Source organism: Anas platyrhynchos, chromosome W (assembly GCF_047663525.1).
Source record: "Anas platyrhynchos isolate ZD024472 breed Pekin duck chromosome W, IASCAAS_PekinDuck_T2T, whole genome shotgun sequence".
In the NCBI taxonomy this organism is placed as follows: domain Eukaryota; kingdom Metazoa; phylum Chordata; class Aves; order Anseriformes; family Anatidae; genus Anas; species Anas platyrhynchos.
The window spans coordinates 2,185,140-2,209,277 of record NC_092620.1 but is presented as its reverse complement, the minus strand read 5'-3'; the positions used below and the strand labels follow the sequence as shown (position 1 = coordinate 2,209,277).

Below are 24,138 nucleotides of genomic sequence, written 5' to 3'. Positions count from 1 at the left end.
CAAAGTCTTTTAGCTCTTAAATACACCTGGTATTCTATGCATAGCTCATCTTCAGGGCCCTCACTGGAGTGTACAAATAACAACCTGTTGCTTATGAAGCTAGGTGTAGCTAATGCAAAGCAGACATCAAGGGGTTGTCGATCTCTTGGGACAAGAATTGAATTTACTGTTTCTTAAATAAGATCAATGAACCATTCTTTAGACATGAAAGACTGAATTAACAGTTTGTGACTTGCTGCCTTTTAAACTAATTTGCTGTTGGTTTTAAACTAATAAATTGTTTAAGCAGGTTTCAGAGTACAGAGGGAAGACTTGGTAATGCTTTTTGTTTTGTCTCTTCTTCCCGTAGGGATATGCTCCACCACCAAAAAGTGGAATTGAACAGAAGCGACCTGGGCGTCCCTTGAATATAACATCTCTAGTTAGGTTATCATCAGCAGTGCCAAACCAGATTTCCATTTCCTGGGCATCTGAAATTGGAAAGGTAAGCTGTATGTTTTGTAGGATGTGGGCAGTAGTCTGAATAACCTTGTCTAGTGTTCCTTCTAACCCACTGCCGGCAAGGCATGCGGTGTTATAAAGTGGCTGTGTTTATTTTTGATGCCAGGAAACAAAGCTAGCTCTAGAAGTACAGTAGCTTACAGTAACACACAAAACTTGCATACAGGTTGCAAAGACTTCCATATAGAGTTCACATAGATGGAGAGTATGGCTTTCTTTGAGAACTTTTTTGGGCAAGTTCGCCATTAGGGGTTGCCTGAAATATGTCAGAAATAGTCTTTTTGTGGTGTAAACACAGAACAGTTCAGACATAAAAGGGGAAGCTACTTTGTGGCCTAATGGTGTAATCATATAAACATGAGGTTATGTAGCCATGTCGTAAAGTTTTTTTCTCATTTTTTTTATGGCAATCTATTGGAGGAAGGCTTTTTAAAGTGACCAGATGTGCTAAGGCCCTGTGAGTGGGAGAGGAGACATGCATTTGCTCTTGATGTTTTTGTATTTTCTAACCAAATGATACCAAATAGTTCTACAAAAGGAATTTTTATTTTATAGGGAGAACTAGTTCATGGATATTTCCATCTTTTCTTTTGAGATTCCTTATTTTTACGTGAAAATGTCTTTTCTCCGTTATCGTTCAACTTTCCCGGAGGCTGGTGCATGATAGGGGATGTGATACACCCATTCAATACCATGCTTCCACCATTGTAAGTACGTGGCGCTTGCCATTGCGAGTTTGAGGGAGTGTGATGTAATCAATCTGCCAGGCCTCTCCATATTTATATTTCAGCCATCGTCCTCCATACCAAAGAGGCTTTGACCGTTTGGCTTGCTTGATTGCAGCACATGTTTCACAGTCATGAATAACCTGTGCTATAGCGTCCATGGTCAAGTCCACCCCTCGATCACGAGCCCATCTGTATGTTGCGTCTCTACCTTGATGGCCTGAGGTGTCATGGGCCCATCGGGCTATAAATAATTCACCTTTATGCTGCCAATCCAAGTCCACCTGAGCTACTTCAATCTTAGCAGCCTGATCCACCTGCTGGTTGTTTTGATGTTCTTCAGTAGCCCGATTCTTGGGCACATGAGCATCTACGTGGCGTACTTTCACAGCCAGGTTCTCTACCCGAGCAGCAATATCTTGCCACAATGCAGCAGCCCAGATGGGTTTGCCCCTACGCTGCCAGTTGTTTTGCTTCCATTGCTGTAACCATCCCCACAGGGCATTTGCTACCATCCATGAATCGGTGTAGAGATAGAGAACTGGCCATTTTTCTCGTTCAGCAATGTCTAAAGCCAGCTGAATGGCTTTCACTTCTGCAAACTGACTCGATTCACCTTCTCCCTCAGCAGCTTCTGCAACTCGTCGCGTAGGACTCCATACAGCAGCCTTCCATCTCCGATGCTTCCCCACAATACGACAGGACCCATCAGTGAACAGGGCATATTTCTTTTCATTCTCTGGCAACTGGTTGTACAGTGGGGCTTCTTCAGCACGACCCACCTCCTCCTCTGATGATATCCCAAAGTATTTGCCTTCTGGCCAGTCCATGATCACTTCCAATATTCCTGGGCGACTGGGGTTTCCTATTCGAGCCCGCTGAGTAATCAGTGCAACCCACTTGCTCCATGTAGCATCAGTTGCATGATGCGTAGAGGGGACCCTTCCCTTGAACATCCAGCCTAGTACCGGCAATCGGGGTGCTAGGAGGAGCTGCGCTTCAGTACCGACCACCTCCGAAGCAGATCGAACTCCTTCATATGCTGCCAATATCTCCTTTTCAGTTGGAGTATAGCGGGCCTCAGATCCTCTGTATCCCCGACTCCAAAACCCCAGAGGCCGACCTCGAGTTTCCCCAGGTTCTTTCTGCCAGAGGCTCCAGGTGGGGCCGTTCTCCCCGGCTGCAGTGTAGAGCACATTCTTTACATCTGGTCCTGTTCGAACTGGCCCAAGGGCTACTGCATGGACTATTTCCTGCTTGATTTGTTCAAAGGCTTGTCGTTGTTCAGGGCCCCATTCAAACTCATTCTTCTTACGGGTTACTTGGTAGAGCGGGTTTACAATCAGACTGTAATTTGGGATGTGCATTCTCCAAAACCCCACAACACCTAGGAAAGTCTGTGTTTCTTTTTTGTTAGTTGGTGGAGACATAGCTGTTATTTTGTTGATCACATCCATTGGGATTTGACGACGTCCATCTTGCCATTTTATTCCTAAAAACTGGATCTCTCGTGCAGGTCCTTTGACTTTATTCTGTTTTATGGCAAAACCGGCTTTCAGAAGGATTTGGACTATTTTCTTCCCTTTTTCGAAAACTTCCTCTGCTGTGTCACCCCACACAATAATGTCATCGATGTACTGCAGGTGTTCAGGAGCTTCCCCCTGCTCTAGCGCAGACTGGATCAGCCCATGGCAAATGGTAGGGCTGTGTTTCCACCCCTGGGGCAGCCTATTCCAAGTATATTGGACTCCCCTCCAAGTGAAGGCAAATTGTGGCCTGCACTCTGCTGCTAGAGGGATGGAGAAAAATGCATTAGCGATATCAATTGTGGCGTACCACTTGGCTGCCTTCGATTCAAGTTCATACTGAAGTTCCAGCATGTCCGGCACTGCAGCACTCAGTGGTGGCGTGACTTCGTTCAGGCCACGATAGTCCACTGTTAGTCTCCACTCGCCATAAGACTTTCGCACTGGCCATATGGGGCTATTGAAAGGTGAATGGGTCTTGCTGATCACTCCTTGGCTCTCCAATTGACGAATTAGCTTATGGATGGGAATCAGGGAGTCTCGGTTAGTGCGATATTGCCGCCGGTGCACAGTTGTGGTAGCGATTGGCACTTGCTGTTCTTCGACCCTCAGCAACCCCACAACAGAGGGGTCCTCTGAGAGACCAGGCAAGGTAGATAATTGTTTAATGCCCTCTGTCTCTAAGGCAGCTATACCAAAAGCCCACCGGAACCCTTTTGGGTCCTTGCAATATCCTCTTCTAAGATGGTCTATGCCAAGGATACATGGAGCATCCGGGCCAGTCACAATACGGTGCTTTTCCCACTCATTCCCAGTCAGACTCACTTCAGCCTCCAATACAGTCAACTGCTGAGATCCTCCTGTCACTCCACAAATATAGATGGGCTCTGGTCCTTTATAGCTCGATGGCATTATAGTACATTGTGCACCGGTGTCTACTAAAGCCTTATACTTCTGTGCGCGTGATGTGCCAGGCCATCGAATCCACACAGTCCAATAAACTCGATTGTCCCTTTCCTCCCCTTGGCTGGAGGCAGGGCCCCCCTAATCCTGGTCAGAATCTTCTTCGTTTCTGTGTTTGAAGGATTGTCTGCTGGAAGTTGGAGCAGCAAACTTTTCGGAGAATCCTTTTTTCCTGATTGTTTTCTTTTGCAACTCACGTACCCGTGCCTCTAGGGTCGCGGTAGATTTTCCATCCCATTTTCTCATGTCCTCTCCATGGTCTCGTAAGTAAAACCACAGGGTGGCACGGGGTGAGTACCCACCATATCGTCTTCCTTGTGTGGGTGAACGCCTACCCCTGACAGCTGAGACACTGCTTTGTACAGGTGCGGAGGAGAATAATCTCTCTTCAAGTTGGTGAACCTTTTCAGAAAGTTTCTCCACAGCTGAGACGCAGGCCTGTAAGGAAGAGGAGAGACTTTCTTCGTACTGCCGGAGTTGTTTAGCCGCTTCATCCACTGTGGGTTCCTCATCCTCTTTCCAGGCCATTATTGCCAATGAGCTGGCATATGATGATGGTGCACTCCGTACAAACTTCCGCCACATGGGTCGTGTACACTTGACTTCATCTGGATCTTTGGATGTTTGTCTGAGGTCTGGATCCTCATAAATCACTTCCCGTACGGCTAATTCCCTCAGGTACTGGATTCCCTTCTCCATAGTGGTCCACTTGCCTGGTAGACATAAAAGTCCTTCCTTGAAGGGATACCTTTCCCTCACAGCTGAGAGGAGACGCCTCCAGAGGCTGGTGGATTGTGCTCCATCTGCAATTGCTTTGTCAATGCCGGCGTCTCGAGCAAGGGATCCCAACCGTCTGGCTTCCCTGCCGTCTAATTCCACACAATTGGCTCCAGAGTCCCAGCACCGGAGCAGCCAGGTGACAAGCTGCTCACCTATACAGCGACCAAAATCTTTTCGCACATCTCGTAGCTCGCGCTCGTTTAGGCTTCGGGTAGTTACTGTTGCTTTTTCGGCATCCTCATCTTCCTCCTCCTGAATCCTTGATGGCCCAGCGTCGTCATCATCTTCGTCATCTCTATACTTAGTTTTGGCAGAAGCCTTACCTGGATTGGCAGAAGACTCTCTGTGTTCTAAACGACTTGAATTTCTATACCATATTTTCACCTTCTCTACAGGGGCAGCTTGCACTGCTACTGCTCGTTTCTCTGACTTTGTTACAGGGTCTGCCACAGGGGTTGGAATGCCCTCTGCAGGGTCAAATTGCACTGCTACAGCTCGTTTCTCTGACCCCGTTACAGGGATTGGAATACCCTCTGCAGGATCAACTTGCACTGCTACAGCTCGTTTCTCTGACCCCGTTACAGGGATTGGAATACCCTCTGCAGGATCAACTTGCACTGCTACAGCTCGTTTCTCTGACCCCGTTACAGGGATTGGAATACCCTCTGCAGGGTCAACCTGCACTGCTACAGCTCGTTTCCCTGACCCCGTTACAGGGGTTGGAATACCCTCTGCAGGGTCAACTTGCACTGCTACAGCTCGTTTCTCTGACCCCGTTACAGGGATTGGAATACCCTCTGCAGGGTCAACCTGCACTGCTACAGCTCGTTTCCCTGACACGGCCACAGGAGCTGGAGCAGTTGCAGGAACCGGAGCTGTAGCGGCTACAGGAGCTGGAGCTGGAGCGGCTTCAGGAGCTGGAGCTGGAGCAGCTTCAGGAGCTGGGACTGGAGCAGTTGCAGGAACTGGGACTGGAGTAGCGGCCGGAGCTGGAACTGGAGCGACTGCAGGAAATGGGACTGGAGCGGCTGCAGGAGCTGGAGCGGCTGCAGGAGCTGGAGCTGGAGCGGCTGCAGGAACTGGAACTGGAGCGGCTGCAGGAGCTGTAACTGGAGCGGCTGCAGGAGCTGGAGCTGGAGCGGCTGCAGGAGCTGGGACTGGGGCGGCTGCAGGAGCTGGGACTGGGGCGGCTGCAGGAGCTGGATTTGGAGCGGCTGCAGGAACCGGATCTGGAGCGGCTGCAGGAACCGGATCTGGAGCGGCTGCCGAGTCCACCGTAGGGATCACAGTGGCCGTTGGATCTGTCACAGGGCTTGGAGTGGCCGCAGGGTCTGTCACTAAGTTGATAGCAGTATCAATGGCAGCTCGATAGGCATGAGCCAGGCCCCAGCACGTTACAATGATTTGTGTTACTTTGGAACTGCCAGCATCATGACACCTTTTTTTCAAGCATTCTGCCAGTTTTTGAGGATTTTGCCATTGCTCAGGGGTGAATTTCCAACACACTGGGGGTGCCAACTGCTCTAGATGCCTGCCCATATCCACCCATACTCCCTGCCACCCACAACTATCCTGCCTCCGGGCAGATCTCCGGATGAGCTCCCCAAGTAGTTGTTTAACTTTAAGCAGAATCTGAAGTGCATTCATGAGGCAGAACAACAAGACTATGGTATTCCGAGTATCCCAATAATATTCAATATCTTGGAGAGCTATTGTGACAAGCTCAGGGGATAAGAGGGTGGTGAAGGAGGAAGGCAGATATTTTGAGGGAGAAGGCAGAGTGATCCAGGAGGATACAGGGGTGGTGAAGGAGAAAGGGAGAGTAATCAAGTAAGAAAAATTATCTTCCCCTTTTCCCTCCACAGATTGACTCCCTAATGGAAAAAAACAATAGGTATAATTGCTAATAGTTTCCAAGATACAGTTTCCAAAGTACAGAGTCGACGATGTTACTGAATCCAAATAACAAGTTAGAGTCATGACCACATATTTCATCGTCTCATAAGCCATTGCTACAACACACAGCACCATAATGATCTGAAACCAGGGCCCGGAGAGGATAAACAACACGACAGAGAGCAAATACGGAAAATAATGTACTATAATACTCAATTTGGAAAACAGGCGCAGCAGAGTTGAGATTAAAGCAATCAGCATTATGACAAGTGACTATTAAGCAGGTCTAATCCTTACACCAATTTTAGTTTAACACACTCTGGTCAGATCTGCCGTTATCTCAACCTTGCCGCCCCACGTTGGGCGCCAAAAAGACTGTCGTGGTTTAACCCGGCCGGCAGCTAAACACCACGCAGCCGTTCGCTCACCCTCCCCCCTCCCTCTCTGGGACGGGGGAGAGAAATGGAGAGTGAAGCCCGTGAGTTGAGATAAAGACAGTTTAATAAGACAGGAAAATAATAATAACAAAAATAATAATAACAATAATAATAATAATGATACAATGGTGATAATAGGAAAGTAATAATAATATGTACAAACAAGTGATGCACAATGCAATTGCTCACCACTCGCTGACCGATGCCCAGCCTAACCCCGAGCAGTCCGGCCCCCTCCCCCCGGCTAGCCACCCCTATATATTGTTTAGCATGACGTCAGATGGTATGGAATATCCCTTTGGCTAGTTTGGGTCACCTGTCCTGGGTCTGTCCCCTCCCAGCTCTTACTGCACCCCCAGCCTGCCCGTTGGCAGGACAGAGCAAAAGGCTGAGATGTCCTTGGCTTAGTATAAGCACTGCTCTGCAACAATTAAAGCATCGGGGTGTTATCAGCACTCTTCTCATCCTAAGCCAAAACACAGCATTCCACCAGCTACTAGGAAGAAAATTAATTCTGTGCTAACTGAAACCAGGACAAAACTGCACTTGTAAATAAAGTAAAACAGGTGGAATTTCCAGCTTGGAAAGCTCCTTGGTGGCAAGTTCCTGGAAAGTGTACAGGGAAGGTGTCAGGCTGCTAGTGCCAACTGCTCCAGAGTGATACATCTTGGTGATGCTGTGCTTGGGCCATAGTGGTGTGCGTCTGTAAGGCAGGGTATCTAAGCCACGTGCCCATTGTTAAAAAGGAAGAGTATTCCTGGAAGTTGGGGTAACTTGAGGGGGAGCTGACTTCTTGAGTGCAGATATAGGGAGTATTGGAGACCTGGGGGGGGAGAGAGAGAAAAGCATCTTCATAATGCAGTTCTTCATGGAGAGCTGCGCTGAGGGGGGGGAAAGTGTGCTGGGTTTCAGTGGCAGGAGATGAAGCAGGTGGTGACAGGTGTGATACCTTTTGCTCTCCGGTCCCTGTAGGTAAATTTCTGGTTTTGAGGAAATGAGAAGTTATTGGTTTAAAAGGAATTGGCCCTTCAAATGGCCAGGTGACTGCTTAGGCCTTAGCTTTTCTAAGTAGAAGAACTTGCATAGCAGGCCTTTGCTATTCATCTTCTAAATGACACTCTGATTCAAAGATCGAAGCCGAAATTCCTTTAAGTGGTATATTCTTTATTGCAGCGCTGGATGCACGGGGGATCTCTCCACCTATCGTGCATACCCAAAGCGGAAAGCAGTCTTGAATTTATACAATCAATCTATCAATATTCTACAAGCACCTATACATATGCATTACCTATCCCCGCCTTCCCTCGCTTCTCATGCTAATTAGCCTTTTGGCACCTTGCGCCTGCGTAGAGCCTCCCAAGAATTGTGGGCAGGGGTCTTTGGGACGTGGGCAGGGGTCTTTGGGAGGAAGACCCCGAGTCTTCCTCACAGTGTACTTTTCACCTTTGGTCAGGAATCTGCTGAATTGGCACGTTTCTTAATTGCGAGAGCTGGTTGTTGCTAATTCTTCTGTTTGTTGTATCTTTATAATGAATTCCAATGTCCAATTTTGAGATTTATAGTCCTTACATTTGTTTCTCTGTCCGTCTGCCGCTTCCTTATCATGAGTTCCAGTGTCTTGTTTCGAGATATACAGTCCATGTCTGGGGATTGTCCTTGCCTCCCCAATGCCTCCCCAATACCTCCTTAATCAATCCCCCCTTTTCTTTTCCCATGCAAATTCTTTTGCATCAGATACTTTCATTATTTACAGTAACACAACAAAGCAGGCATCTAAACAACATGCACACAAATATTCCTAACACTACTAATGTGATTAGAGCAATGAACACTTGTTTCAACCATTGGAAGTTGGGCAACCAGGAGGTTAACTTATTCCATATTTCACTAAAACTCCATGAAAGATCATCTTTACTGATCTCATGTAGGACTCTTGTCTGCTTCCATATTTCTTCCAGGTCGGTAGAGATCCTTCCACTCTGATCTACATACATACAACAACTTGTATTTATTACTGTACAGACTCCCCCTTGAGCGGCCAGTAACAAGTCTAGGGCCATCCGATTTTGTAATACTACCTGTGATAAACTAGATATCTCTTCTTGTTGAGCCTTTATAGCATCCAGAGTTTTGTTTTCTAACTTCTCTATAATTGCAGAAATATTAACTATCGCCTTTTCCAATTCACTCACTCCTAACCATGGGATAAACCATCGAACAAAACTATGAAAAGCGGTGTGTCTCTCTATCAATGGATTGTTAATTTTTCATCTAATTCTCTGGATATGATTTCTCAAATAACCTCGAGGCGATACATCATGTATGGTCAAATTGGGGACTACTGCTCCAAGAGTGCAAGTTCCCTTCCAATTCTCGGGCAAGACCTTACGGGCTGTATCATTGCATAGCCAATACCACCCTTTTCCTTCTGGAACCGGCCAGCTGGTTGAATTTGCCCAGCCGCTAGTCGTACTAATATCAATTGTTCGATTACAAGATGTCTGATTTCCCACATAAGTAGTATCTGTATTTATACAATCCTGTTTTCCCATACCCCTAGGTGGGTTACACCTTTGTACACATACATAGTAAGATTCCAACGGCACAAAGCTACTCACTTCTAGTTCCAAAACTTCTTCATATTTTCGACCCCAAGATGTGTTTTCCCACAAATTAGTCCAAGATAAGTTTGCAGGCAAGGGAATCCCAATTAACGATATACCCTTATTCCCATGCTCTGGCAGATGGGTGCATACCCAACAGTTCGTCTTATTAATCACTTGAGATACAGTTTGTATTAAGGTCAGGTGTAAGTTCTCGTCCCAAGTTGCCCATCCCAAATCTGACAACCACACTCCCACAATCATTAGGATCTGGAAAAACGCAATTTTGCTGGTCCAATTGGGGTCGTGGTCCATATCCTCGCCGGGGCCTTTTTCACTTTTGAATAGTGGATCCAAGCTGCTTGCTCCTTGACTTTGACTGCCGTATGTGTTGTAAGTAGTACTTGATATGGTCCCATCCACTTCTCTTCCAATGGACGACCTGTAAATAATTTTATATAAACATAATCCCCTGGCTTAATGGGATGAATTGGTAAGTCTAGTCCTTGGGTTCAGGCTCCGAAGACTGTCTTAGCTATTAGGTCCAAGTGTTTTTGGAGGCTTATCATATAGTTATACAAATACTCTGAACCCAACTGTGTTAGATCCTCCCCACTAAATAAGGATGTGTAGGGCCTACCATACAGTATCTCAAAAGGGCTCAAATTCTCTTTCAAACGTGGTTTCACCCTAATTCTAAGCAGCACTAGAGGAAGCGCTTGAGGCCAAGTCAAATTAGTTTCTTGTCCTATTTTGGCTATTTGTTGTTTAATCAAATGATTCATCTTTTCCACCTGTCCGCTCGCTTGGGGTCTATAAGGAGTGTGAAGATGCCAATCTATCCCTAAAGCCTGGCTTATTCACTGAACAATTTTTGCACCAAAATGCGAGCCTCTATCTGAGGAAATGGTTGTTGGGATCCCGAATCGGGGTATTATTTCATTCAATAATGCCTTAATTACCTCCTTAGCCTTATTAGTTCTGCAAGGGAAGACCTCGGGCCATCCCGAGAAGGTATCTGTTAAAACTAATAGGTACCGATACCCCCCTTTTCTTGGTAGTTCCGAGAAATCAATTTGCCAGTGCTGCCCAGGATAGTTCCCTTTATCAATGACACCAAATGTCACCCTATTTCCTGTATTGGGATTATGACGCATACAGGTGTCACATTGTTGGGTTACCTGCCTTATTGTGGTATACAGATTCCTTGCTACCAAGACTCGATTTAATAGTTTATACAGGGCATCGGCTCCCCAATGGGTTTTATTGTGTTCCCCCAAAACCATAGGCCACACCAAATTAGAGGGCATAACAACCCTGTTGTCCTTCAAATGAGCCCACCCATCAACATTCAGCTTCCCTTTTAGATCCTCGATCAACTTTAAATCTTCTTTTGAATATTTAGGAGCCTGTCCTTTCTCTAATGTCTGAATTTTACCGTCTGGTATTAAAGCAAGCACTTCCACTTGGCCTCTTTCCGCCGCCCTTCTTGCCTCTTTATCAGCCAATCTGTTCCCAATCTCGAAGTCGGTGGATCCTCTTTGATGCCCTCGGCAATGCATAATAGCCACTTTTTCTGGTTGTTTTACAGCCTCTAACAATTTTAAAATTTCTTCAGCATGTTTTATCTGTTTTCCCTGAGCAGTCAGTAATCCACGTTCTTTCCAAATCGCTCCATGAGCATGTACCACGCCGAATGCATATTTAGAATCTGTCCAAATATTTACCCTTTTTCCAGCTGCCAGCTCCAATGTTCTCGTGAGAGCAACTATCTCCGCCTTTTGAGCTGATGTTCCAGGGGGTAAAGGCTTAGACTCAATTACCTGCTGAGTAGTTGTTATAGCATATCCAGCTTTACGTTGTCCTTGTGTAACAAAACTGCTCCCATCCGTGAACCAAGTTTCTTCCGCATCTTCCATGGGCTCCTCCTTAAGGTCTGGTCGGCTGGAATACACAGTCTCCATAGTTTCTAAACAATCGTGAATCACAGGTTCCGCCGGAGCATCACTAAGAAAAGAGGCTGGATTCACAATATTAGTTATCACAATTTCCACATCGTCCTGTTCTACCAATATTGCTTGATATTTCAAAAATCTCTGAGGAGATAACCAATGAGCCCCCTTTTGTTCTAAAACTGCTGACACAGTGTGTGAGACAAACACTGTTATCTTCTGCCCCATTGTAAATTTCCGGGCTTCTTGTATATTCATAATTACGGCTGCCACTGCTCGCAGGCAGCCTGGCCATCCTTTACTTACTTCATCCAATTGTTTGGAGAAATAAGCCACTGCCCTTTTGTAAGGTCCCAACTTTTGTGCTAGTACCCCTAAGGCCATACCCTGTCTTTCATAGGAGTATAACCAAAAGGGTTTAGACAAATCTGGTAAACCAAGAGCTGGGGCTCGCATCAACTCCATCTTAAGCTTCTTAAAGGCTGCTCGGGCTTCTCCTGTCCATATTAGTCTTATGCAGTTATCTTTAATTAAATCATACAAAGGCCTTACAATTAATCCATAATTGTTGATCCATAATCTGCACCAACCTGTCATTCCTAGGAAAGTTCGTAATTCTTTAACAGTCTGTGGTTCTGGGGTATGACAGATTGCTTCCTTGCGTTCCGTCCCCAATTCACGCTGTCCTCCTGAGATCTCAAATCCTAGGTACGTCACGTGGGTTTGAACCAATTGTGCCTTCTGTTGTGAAACCCGGTATCCATTCATTCCTAGGAAATTAAGGAGGCTCACCGTCCACTGTATGCAGCTTCCCCTGTCTTCGGTAGCAATTAAGAGATCATCAACATATTGCAGCAGGACCCCTGCAGAATTGGGGGCTTCCCAGGATTCAAGTTCCTTTGCAAGTTGATTACCAAAAATCGTGGGGCTATTTTTAAACCCCTGAGGAAGCACTGTCCATGTCAACTGGACTTTTCGTCCTGAGTCAGGATTTTCCCATTCAAAGGCAAAGAGGTTTCGGCTTTCTGGGGCCAAGGTTAAACAAAAGAAGGCATCCTTTAAATCCAGCACGGTAAACCAGACCAACTTGTCCCTTAACTTGGTCAATAGCGTATAAGGGTTTGCTACCACAGGGTGTATGTCTTCAGTGATCCTGTTTATTGCTCTCAAGTCCTGTACTAACCTATAACTCTTCCCATCCGGTTTCTTAATTGGTAAGATGGGAGTATTATATTCCGATTCACACTCGACCAGTAACCCATATTGCAAAAACTTATCTATTGTATCTTTTATTCCTCTTCTATCTTCTATTCTAAGGGGGTACTGCTTAACCTTTACTGGCTTTTCTCCTGGTTTTAATTTTACCCTTATTAGTGCAGCATTCTTTGCTTTCCCAGGGACATCAGATTCCCACACCCCTGGATAAACCTGATCTTGGATTTCCGGAAGGGTTTCATTAAAAGAATCAGTTTGGATCAATACCAAACTTAGTGCACTTATAAGTCGGTCTTCTTTTACTCTTAACTCTACCCTTCCCTTTTCAAAGACAATTTCAGCTTCTAATTGCTCTAATAAATCCCGCCCCAATAAAGATCTAGGAGATCCCGGCAAATACAAAAACCTATGTATTCCCATTTGCTTCCCCAATTCATATTCTAATGGCTTTAAAAAGAAAGCTTTTTCGTGCCTACCCGTTGCCCCCACCACTGTCACAAAATCTTTATCTTCTGGCATCAACTTCTGATTTAACACTGAATATGTAGCTCCTGTATCTACTAAAAATTCTACTTCCCGACCCAATTTCCCTAGCTTAATTTTAACCAGTGGATCTGCTAGGGTAGAGTCCCCTGGTCTCCTTCATTGTTTTGTAGCCATTAATAGTTTGTTTTCCTCTTGCCGCTTCGGGCATTCCCTTTTCCAGTGTCCTATCTCTTTACAATAGGCACACTGTTCAGCCCGCAAGGGGAGTCGAATTACCTTCCCCCCCCTTCTCCTGCCTCGAAAAGATTCTTCCTGCTTTCGCAGGGCTGCCACAGTGGCTGCTGCAATCGTCTCACCTAACTTTTGCCTTTCATTCCCCTCACGATTTCTAAACACTCTCCAGGCTTCTTCTACTAATCTTTCCAAATCCCTTACGTCTGGTTCTTTCATTTTCTGAAGTTTTCGTCTAATATCTTCCGCCGATTGACCCAAAAATAGAGATACTAATTGAAGTCTACCCCCCTCAGAGGAAGGGTCTATAGTGGTAAACTTCTGCATTGCTGCCATCAGCCTTTCAAGAAATTCGGACGGGGTTTCTGAGGTCCCCTGTTTTATTGTATATAGTCTTGACCAATTCACAGATTTAGGTATTGCATTTTCTAAAGCAATCCTAATCCATTCTTGATATCTTTTTAGCATTCTATAATCATTCTCATCATTATAATCCCAATTAGGGTCTGCCCTAGGCACATGTACTTCCACTGTGCCGGGCAGGGCTCCCGAGGCTACCTGGATTTGTACCTGCGTTCTAGCAGTTTTAACTATTAGCTGTTTCTCGGTTTCTGATAATGCAGCCAGCATTATCTCTATATCCTTCCAATCTGGGTCTAAGTTTTTCACAATCAATTCAAATCTTTTAGCCACCACCTCTGGATCATCTCGATACCCTTTCACCGCCTCCTTCCAGGCATCTAGTTCATTAGTTGTGAAGGGTACTTTAATTCTAGCAGGTCCATTAGCTCCCATAGCCTGACGCAGAGGGGCTTGGATTATTGGTCCTATTTTACTTCATGTACGAGCAGTTATCAGAGTAAACCCCTTAGAGTCTATGTCATTTCCAGCGCCTTCAACTTCTATTCCAGCACCTGCATCACCATTTATAGGTGGTAAAACATAATCTTCCATCCTTTCTTCTGGCTCATTTAATTTTAAACACCTCTGCCCAATGCTACATGCCGAACAACACCTCTTTAATTTCCCCACTCCATCCCTCCTCATATCCTTTTCTATCGATAAAATCAAAGGGTCTTGTGGGGCCAAATTAATGCCACACTCCTTCTGCCATTCTGGGTGGTTTCTCAGAGTAAAAAACATATCCGCATATGAAACTTCATCCCATTTCCCTTCCCTCCTTAAGAATAACATTAATTGCAATAGCGTGTTGTAATTCAAGGTCCCATTTTTGGGCCATTTTTCCCCTTCTTGTAATTTATGAAGGGGCCACCACTGATTACAATATTTTATCAGGGTTTTCTTATTTTCACTTCCACCCGGAGCCCCCCCTATATCCTTCCAATGACTCAAAATACAACCCAGCGTACTTTTCTTAGGAATTTCACTGCTTACTCGCCCCCCCCATTTTCCAGTTCACACTTTCAGAATACACGTGTTACTTACAAAAGCGTATCACAAAAACGTATCACTCACAAAATTACAGGCACGCAATATCTTTCAGTAGCGATGTCACAAAGCTACTATTACCAGCAATATTGCTAAAATCACAATAACAATAGTCAGAGTCAAATTCCATATGCAATAAGTCAGAAAACCGAACTGTGTAACACCGTAACGATATCTTTCTTATAACAATGCCACGAACCTACTATTACCACCAGAAAAATAGCCAAAATCACAGTAACAATAACCAGAGTTAAATACCATACTCCATGAGTCAGAAAACCGAAATAGACAACACAATTCCAGATGGACCTTAAAGCGAGCTCCTTCCTTAAGGTCCCCAAACATATACTTATGGTGCTAACCACAAAGTATATACCAAACACTGCCTCGCAGAAGATCACCTTCTGACTTACAGACAGTTCCAGATGACCGGTCTACCAGAAAACCAAACCAGAATAAAGAATATACTCACTTACAATGATGGGGTCCTTGTCTGCCTCCGCAGTGATCCGGTGAGTAGAGGAGTCCCTCCGGGAAATCCCGGGGGTACCCTAGGGAGTCCTGTCCCCAGCGGGTCCTGCGGTCCGGCAGAAAGGTAGTCCCATCTGGGGTGCCAGATTGATTCAAAGATCGAAGCCGAAATTCCTTTAAGTGGTATATTCTTTATTGCAGCGCTGGATGCACGGGGGATCTCTCCACCTATCGTGCATACCCAAAGCGGAAAGCAGTCTTGAATTTATACAATCAATCTATCAATATTCTACAAGCACCTATACATATGCATTACCTATCCCCGCCTTCCCTCGCTTCTCATGCTAATTAGCCTTTTGGCACCTTGCGCCTGCGTAGAGCCTCCCAAGAATTGTGGGCAGGGGTCTTTGGGACGTGGGCAGGGGTCTTTGGGAGGAAGACCCCGAGTCTTCCTCACAGTGTACTTTTCACCTTTGGTCAGGAATCTGCTGAATTGGCACGTTTCTTAATTGCGAGAGCTGGTTGTTGCTAATTCTTCCGTTTGTTGTATCTTTATAATGAATTCCAATGTCCAATTTTGAGATTTATAGTCCTTGCATTTGTTTCTCTGTCCGTCTGCCGCTTCCTTATCATGAGTTCCAGTGTCTTGTTTCGAGATATACAGTCCATGTCTGGGGATTGTCCTTGCCTCCCCAATGCCTCCCCAATACCTCCTTAATCAACTCCATGCTGTCCCCAAGGGTGATACAGTAGGGCTTATACAGTAAGTATACAGTAGGCTGATACAGTAAGGGCTTATTAGCATCTACTTCTCTGATAGAAGAGGGCTTCTGAGGAGAGGAGGTATTTATCCCAGTCATCCTAGAGAGCTTATCAGGCTAGAGTCTGTAATATTAATCCTGTAGGCAATAAACAGTACAAAGCAGTCCATCTTTGCGAGGATAGGGAAAGCAAGACATTTGTCTTAGTGGCTTCCTGTGCATTTTGATAACTTTATCTGTTCATCTAGGTAAGAGCTGTCTCTGGTATTGCTGGTAAAGGAGGAGCAGGGTGGTAGATATTCTTAAAATTCCTGCGCAGTGTCTGGTTGTGTAAGAGCTACAAGAAGGTGGCTGGCAGGGAGTGGAAATGAGGGATTGCAGGTTGTGAGTGTTATGCAGATGAAACCATTATTATTCTGCAGTGGTGAGACTTGCAGATTCTTCTCCTCACTTGTGACCTTGGAGAGGAAATCCTGAACAAAGGAAGCTGGCAAGTGGCATGAATTAGGAAACAGCAGTAAATGCTAGGGAATATGGCCAGCCTGAGAGGAGCGGGTATGATATAACGAGGCTTGGCTTAAAAGCAGCAAGCTCAAGGTACAAAGAAATTGATGCTGTTGTGTGCCATTTGGAGGTGGTGTTTGCTCCCAAAACAACATCAATCATTTCTTTATAGCAAGTTTGTCTTTGAGCTCTGCTTTAAGATAGTGTCAGTGGAAAAAGGGAAATGTGTAGGAGACAAACACAAGAAGCTCTTACAGACTGCATGTTTTAAGAAAATGTATTGCCAGTCTAAGTCATCTTTTCAAGAAAAAGCCCAGATTGTCTCTTGGTTGTGGAGAATATTTTTTTGTAGTCAAGTCACAACTGGAGTGAGATAAATTGACTTGGATAGCAGAAGAATTCTGGCAGACTGCTGACTTTCATAGTAATGAAGTCATCTGTCAGTACTTCACAAAGTATTTCCATAACTACCAAACAAAAATTCAGTAACTTTTTGCTGTAGTGGAAGTACAGTGTTAAATCAATACTTCATCTTTAATTACTCTTTTTGTAGAATTACTCCATGTCTGTGTATCTTGTTCGTCAGCTCACTTCAGCTATGCTTTTGCAGAGGTTAAAAATGAAAGGTATCAGAAACCCCGATCATTCCAGAGCACTAAGTAAGTCAAATTTAACTTCCTGTTTTTCCTTACTGAGGGTGGTTGGCAGCTCTTTAAAACTAGAACTGGTAGTACCCAGGAGATTTGCAGCATTTTGAAAAGAAAGTCCGTGTCCAGAGTATCAAAGATTCTTTTTGCTGTTGCTGAGGTATCGTGCGTTGCTTCAGTGTAGGTCCCTAGCTAGGAGGGAGGAATACTTAGCGATTTTGTCTGAAATGTTCTCAAGAGAATTCTGAGAGCACTGCTTAGTGTAGTGGGCAGTGAGGTGCAGATAGATGGCCTAAATATGTGTTTTGTTCACCTGTATGTGCTGCTAATGGTCTTGTCTTTACACCTCACTCCCTGATGTGATGTGATGTCTCCTTGCACATTGGGTAGAGTTTGCTCTACTAAACATTGTGGCCAGAACTGCATCTGCTGCACATCAAAACAGTCTCACGATGCCTGTGAAGCTATTCTTATATGGTATTTGCTCTGAACTAGCTTCCTTAAATGCTCAGGGCTTCTTAGATAGCTGGAAACAAAGTATATGTACTAGAGAATCAAGATTAGCATTTTAAGTAGTTGTGCCCATCTCTAACTTCTTAATTTATTTTGGTAGTTAAAGAAAAACTAACGGCAGATCCTGATAGTGAGATTGCCACAACCAGTCTGCGGGTTTCTCTGATGTGTCCTGTAAGTAAGGCTGGAAATTACCATATACAGATTTGTGTTTTCATCTTTAGTGCAGAGTTGGTCTGCTTTTAAAACACCCTGCTTCAGAAACTTAACTGGCTTTTGTTATACTGATTCATTAATGCAAATGAGGAGAAGAACCAACTATAGTTTAGACCTGTGAATACTTAAGCTGTAATGCAGTCAGAGTCAAGTTGCTACTTGTGTGTATATTGAGGCCTTTAAAAGTAAAAGGAGCGATTTTGTGCATGGAGGCATTGAGCCTACCTGGGAAGGGTGATAGAATAATTAAAGGGCACAGTGAGAAACAGAACTTCAGACCTCCTGGTCCCGGTGATATTGCTTTTACTGCCAGCTACTATAAAGGAAACAAACAGATCACCTAGTAACAAGGTGGTGCTGCCTTGGGTTTTCTCTTTCCAGGTAGAAACTGACCTTGTGTTTGTGACTGGTCTGTTTAAGTCTTATGCTGAGATGGGTATAATGCCATTCTCAGTCTAACATAACTATAGTTCACAAAATAATCAAACCTTGAGGTATTTGGCAAAAAATGACAAAGGGGGTGCTTCAGTAGGTCTTCCTATTAAAAAATAAAATCCTAGAAATAATGTTGATGCAGGTCCACTTGAAATGTTTCTGACAGTTCTTAACTTAGTCATAAGACTTTGAGGACTGCTGTATTGTTCACTCAGGTACTTTGTATGTGCTTTGGAGTGGATTTGCATGCAGTGACCTAGTGTTGGGCACTCTATAATGAGAAGTGACTGTTACCTTGCTGGTTGCATCTGATTTCATTGTTAGCTATCCAGGTCTACTTTGCTTTCTTTTCTTTTGACATTCTTTAAATGCACCTCCTGCAGCTGGGAAAAATGAGACTGACAATCCCATGCCGGGCTGTTACTTGCACACACCTGCAATGTTTTGATGCTGCTCTTTATCTTCAAATGAATGAGAAGAAGCCTACCTGGATCTGTCCTGTCTGCGACAAGAAGGCAGCTTATGAGAGCCTAATACTAGATGGGTGAGAGACTGGGCTTGCAGAGTACAAAATTACTTCACATTTTTCATGTTGTACTAATTGTTTTTGTGACCTGAGGTTTAGCCATTTCTATTCTTGTTCTCAAAAGTACATTAGACTGTGAGGAACCATTAGAATCCTTTTGTTTCTATTCCCATGTAGCAAACTGCAAGAAATCATCTTGTAACTGCATCATCAAACTCCTGAGCCTCAGCATATCCTCTCTGGAGAAAATCAAATGTGACACCTACGGATGTCTCTCTTTTACATGAACTATCTGTGAGGCTATTAACTCTTAAAATTTAGCTTATAAACTGTGTAAAACTTGATTGAAAGGGTGATTGCTTCTACTGCTGTATGGGAATCTCTAAACTGCGATAATGTTGGAGTAGAACATGGGTAGGTTGGGATCATTTGATTTTGATGTATGGATGTCTGCAAAGGCTGTAACTACAGGTCTTCAGGGAAGACAAATTAGGGGGAGAGTATGTACTGTAGGTCAGTGTCGATTGTAATCAACTTCTTAACTGTCTCATTTTTGCTTAGGAAAAGACTGGAATCAAAATCACTTAACTTTATTTTTCAGGCTCTTTATGGAAATCCTTAATGAATGTTCAGACGTGGATGAGATTAAATTCCAAGAAGATGGTTCCTGGTGCCCCATGAGGCCTAAAAAAGATGCTGTGAAAGTTCAAGTCCACAGTGCACCAAAATAGAAAGTGAGTATGTCTTGGATATTGTTGAGGGAATTTTGAAACAGCATAGATCCCACGGCTTGCTGCAGCTGAGCAAACCAAGCTACCAGGGCAACTATGAGAAGTTCCCATGACAGTGTTCCCACATTGCTCAATTGAGGAATTTAGAAAAATATTGTTGCCAGCAGCTGGCTTCAATGACAAGGTCTATATGACTGCTAATCACAAGGGGGTTGTTTTCTCGCAGGTGGGGTTGTTTTCTTGCAGTTTTTTGTCTGAGTGCTTTTGACCAATAATCTTGGATAAGATAGTGAGACACTATCCACCCCTGTTAAGTTCACTATAAAAGTTAGGCTATTCGGGCAATAAAATGAAGCATGATCTGACCATACTGGTGTCTGTCGTGCTTTCGGCTGTGTTTCCTGCAACATATGGTGCCTGAACAGGCTGAGACCCGGACAGGCTGACAGACGGAGCAACGCTGAGAGATCCAACAGACGCTGAGAGACCTGAGACACACAGCGAGACTTCAGAGACACGGAGAGACCTGACAGAAGCCGGAACACCTGAGAGACATTGAGAAACTCCAAGCACCGACCTGGACAAAGGACTCGCGGTGAGACGTGGGGAAAAAAAAAAACGCGGGGAGACGTGGGGGGAAAAAAAAAAAAAAAAAAAAAAAATGCAGGGAGACGCGGGGAAACAAAGGAATCGCGGGGGGACGCGGGAAATTGACGTCATCGCGGTGCGACGCGGGACATCCGGGATCAAGTTGCTACGGGAGACCAGAGGCGTCAGCGGACAACGGCAGATGACCCTCACCGTGTGGCGAGTTGGCACAGAGCAGAGGGGCAGAGATCAGGACCCTGCAGCCCGTCTGACGTAACCATGGAGGCAGCGGCAGCTGTGCTGCTTCTCTCTAGCATTCTTTTTATGAGGCGTATCTTGCAATGCAAAAAAGACTATTCGTCCCCAGATCGTTGTTATAACTATGCTGTTACATAATTTGATAAATGTACAAATGTTCCTGGATAACATTCAGTGCGGTTGCCACGTTGTACGGATTACTAATGACGACTTAGCTATATTACTACCTTTATTGCGGTGCAGGAGTGCAGAGCCGCGGATTACACTACCAAATGACCACCGGCAGGCTCTTTCACAAATAGCTTCTAAGGTTGCAGCCGGCACTGCCTGCAGCCGTATAGCAGACGTTGCACTCTCGTTCCTAATTAGCAATCATGTGTCTCATCCATTTGTGGTGAATGGTCAGTGGCAAAAAGAAAAAGGGGAGAGTAAGGGGCGACAAAGACAGAAACGGTACCAGGAGGATGCCACTGACACTCACAGCACGGGTAATAGGAGTAGTATAAGTGACACAGGTGATGGCAAGGGTGGAATGATAGGGCAGCATTTTTGAGTTCTGGAATGGATTTTCCTACAGATTCAGCCTAAAACGAGTGTTCCATTTTTTTCCCACGGGCCAAGTGATGATTGAACGATCACATCAGGTTTTAAAGGAACAATTAGTGAGATTAAAAGAGATCAAGAACATCGATGAACGATTGTCCGAGGCATTGGTTGTCCTGAATCACTTATGTTTGACTGGTGACCGAGAAGACCCTCCTGCGAGTATTCATTTTCAAACAATAAATATAGCAGCACCCAATGTGTTACCACAAATAAGAATGAATTACCGAGATCCTGCTACAGGAACTTGGAAAGAGCCATACAGGTACAGAAATGCAAATAACACCTGTGATTACAATGACACTTGCTAGGCAGGGTTTAGGGGTTTATGGCACGGAGACAAGGGGTAACAACTATAGCGTTCGGAACAATCGTACAGCTTTGGCCTTACCTCCTGATGTTTTTCTGATTTGCGGGGATAGGGCCTGGCAAGGTATCCCTGCAAATGCTATTGGAGGTCTATGTTACTTAGATAAACTCATTATATTTGCTCCTAGCTTGTCACAGTTGCATGAGATCACCAGACATAAACGGGCATTGCTTGCACCGGATTGCAATGATAATGTTGAATCGCTTGGTGTTGCAGCTAGAGAGGCATTGGCAAGTTTAGTGCCAGGAGTGGCCTCTGTGGCCGCACTTAAGAACTTAGAAAAATTGGTATGCTGGGCCGAGAAGCAAGCCCATGCCACGACAGAGATACCTGAGGAGATGTTATCAGATCCAAATAGTCTGCAACATGTGCTTTTACTGGATCAAGCTGCTATTGACTTCTTGCTTTTAGCTCAAAGGAATGGGTGTGAGGACTTTGAGGGAATGTGCTGTTTAAACCTTTTTGATCATAATGAGTCAATTCACAAATCCATTACTTTCCAGAAAGAGCACATGAGAAAGATTCAATATGATATCAATCCTTTCAATCAATGGTTCACTGATTTGTTTGGGACGATGCATAGACGGTTACTGGGATTAGTCAAAGAGGGATTAAGGATTCTGTTTGTTGTGGTGTTAATCATCATTGGGTGTTGTATTGTAATAAATGTGGTTAAAGGGTTACTTGCAAAACTGTTACATCGGGCTTGGTTTGCTCAAAGAAAAAAAAAAGGGGGGGGAATTGTTGAGGGATTTTTTGAAACAGCAAAAATCCCATGGCAAAAAAAATTGTGCAAAAGCACAACTTTGTTTCTCACAACTGACACCTTTTCAGGATGGCCAGAAGCATTCCCATCCAGAACAGCCAAGACTTGGGAAGTAACTAAGATATTACTACAAGAAATAATACCTTGTTTTGGAGTTCCAGCAACTATATCCTCTGACAGGGGACCACACTTTACCTCAAAAGTGGTACAACAAATTAGCTGCCATTTGGGTATAGACTGGCAAATTCATATCCCATATCGCCCTTAGTCGAGTGGCCAAGTGGAAAAAAAAATGAACTACTTAATCAAACAGCAAATTGTGAAATTGGGACAAGAAGCAAATTTGGCCCTGCCTCAGTCTCTTCCTTTAGCCCTTCTGCGTATACGAACTAGACCAAGGGCAAAGGAAGGGCTAAGTCCCTTTGAAATCTTATATGGACGACCCTATGGAATACAAAGAGGAATATCCATGCAAGTAGGGGATGAAATCATGACCTCCTATATGGTGGCCTTAGGTAAACAGCTCAATGAAATTGGAAAGCATGTGACTGGGACTCGGGGTAGAGGGTTAGATGGACCAGTGCACAATATACAACCTGCAGATTATGTGTATATAAAGTCTCTTGCAGAGAAGAGCTTGAAATCTCAGTGGGAAGGATCATTCCAGGTACTCCTTACCTCTTTCACAGAGATCAGAATCACGGAGCAAAACGCCTGGATCCATCACACCAGAGTGAAAAAGACACCCAAGACCCCATGGAAGGTTACTCAGGTGTGACTTGGAAGGTTACATTTCTCACGGTCTTAATGGTATCATTGGTCAAGGAAACTGAACAGTGGGTGCACAATGCCTATGTGAAACTCACACAGGCAGTAAGTGATAGTTTACCTAAGAAATAGAACATGTCCATTTGGCAAGGATGATCATGAACATCTAGGGGAGAGATTTGAACTACTCCTATGTGAAAATGTTAACATATATACCAGATTCTAACTTGCTGTGTATATGTTAACAAACAAAACAAATTAACAAATTATGTTAACGAACAAAAACAGATTGAGACTGACCTGGAGAAAATAATAAAATTTTGCATGCAGTTGCTCAGGTTGATACATCCTGGGGATTTACAGATTTGGTAGAAAAATTGACTTCCTGGTTGCCAAACCTAACATGGCTGTAACAGTTGTTTATCACAATAGTTGTGGTCATAGTTTTGTCCATGGTTCTTTGCATGGTGAACCAGTGTACCTTATGGTGTTTTAAGAGTACTGGAAACTCCTACAGCGAGTGGAAAAAGAACCAATTCAGACGGAAACTGGAGTTTAACAGATATTTTGAAAGAGTGTTAGATAGAGAAACACTGTATTGAACCTAGAAATAGTAAAAGAATTTACTAACTTTTTAGAAAAGGGGGGACTGAGAGAGGGAGTGAGGAGAATCTTATCAAGTAGTGATAGAGCTCTGATGGCATTAAACTAGGGTGCTACTTAGTGTTTTTGCTAACTATGGTGCATTGTGCAAATTAACTAAAGAAGCCTTGGGCCCCTTACCAAGGCCAGTCTCCTAATAAGAGTGTGAGCCTATCTTAAGAAACTGGCAGAAACTGGTCCTGCGGATGGACAAGAGCCAAGGAGCAACTGAGTCTGCGCAAAGACAAGAGGTCAACTAGCAGTGATGAGGAAGAGTCATCAATCTTCATCCCCATGACCCCTGGCGACCACCACTAGAATACACTGTGCAAGCACAGATGGGAGGAGTTTATGGAAATGACTCCTTGGAACTAATTTTAATATGAAGTGGGGACATGTTATGCATATGTATAGGCGCATTGTGAAACTTCATGCATATGTAACTTGTTACTGCATATAACCATGGCAAGTTGCCATGTGTCGCATGTGCATGACTTTGGTGGGACTACCCCCCGTGCTGCCCAGCGCTGAATAAACATACCTACTTTACAGTCTTATTGATTGTGGAGTCTGTT

The 24,138-nt window shown here is 44.4% G+C and overlaps 2 protein-coding genes across 2 annotated transcripts in view; one reads left to right on the top strand and one right to left on the bottom strand.

Moving 5' to 3' along the window:
• Positions 1-353: 353 nt before the first annotated feature.
• On the top strand, positions 354-24,120 carry LOC140000541 (E3 SUMO-protein ligase PIAS2-like). The gene is made up of 6 exons (XM_072030532.1): positions 354-484; positions 17,054-17,159; positions 17,761-17,834; positions 18,695-18,855; positions 19,439-19,571; positions 19,994-24,120. Exons 2-5 carry the CDS (start codon positions 17,063-17,065, stop codon positions 19,566-19,568), a joined length of 462 nt encoding a protein of 153 aa, XP_071886633.1. The 5' UTR covers positions 354-484; positions 17,054-17,062; the 3' UTR covers positions 19,569-19,571; positions 19,994-24,120.
• LOC113842159 (E3 SUMO-protein ligase PIAS2) overlaps positions 7,972-24,138 on the bottom strand; it is a 91,938-nt gene continuing 75,771 nt past the window's right edge. Inside the window, exon 6 of the mRNA XM_038169427.2 lies at positions 7,972-9,873. Coding sequence (XP_038025355.1) covers positions 9,766-9,873 — 108 coding nt within the window. The 3' untranslated portion in view covers positions 7,972-9,765. The remainder of the gene's footprint in view (positions 9,874-24,138) is intronic.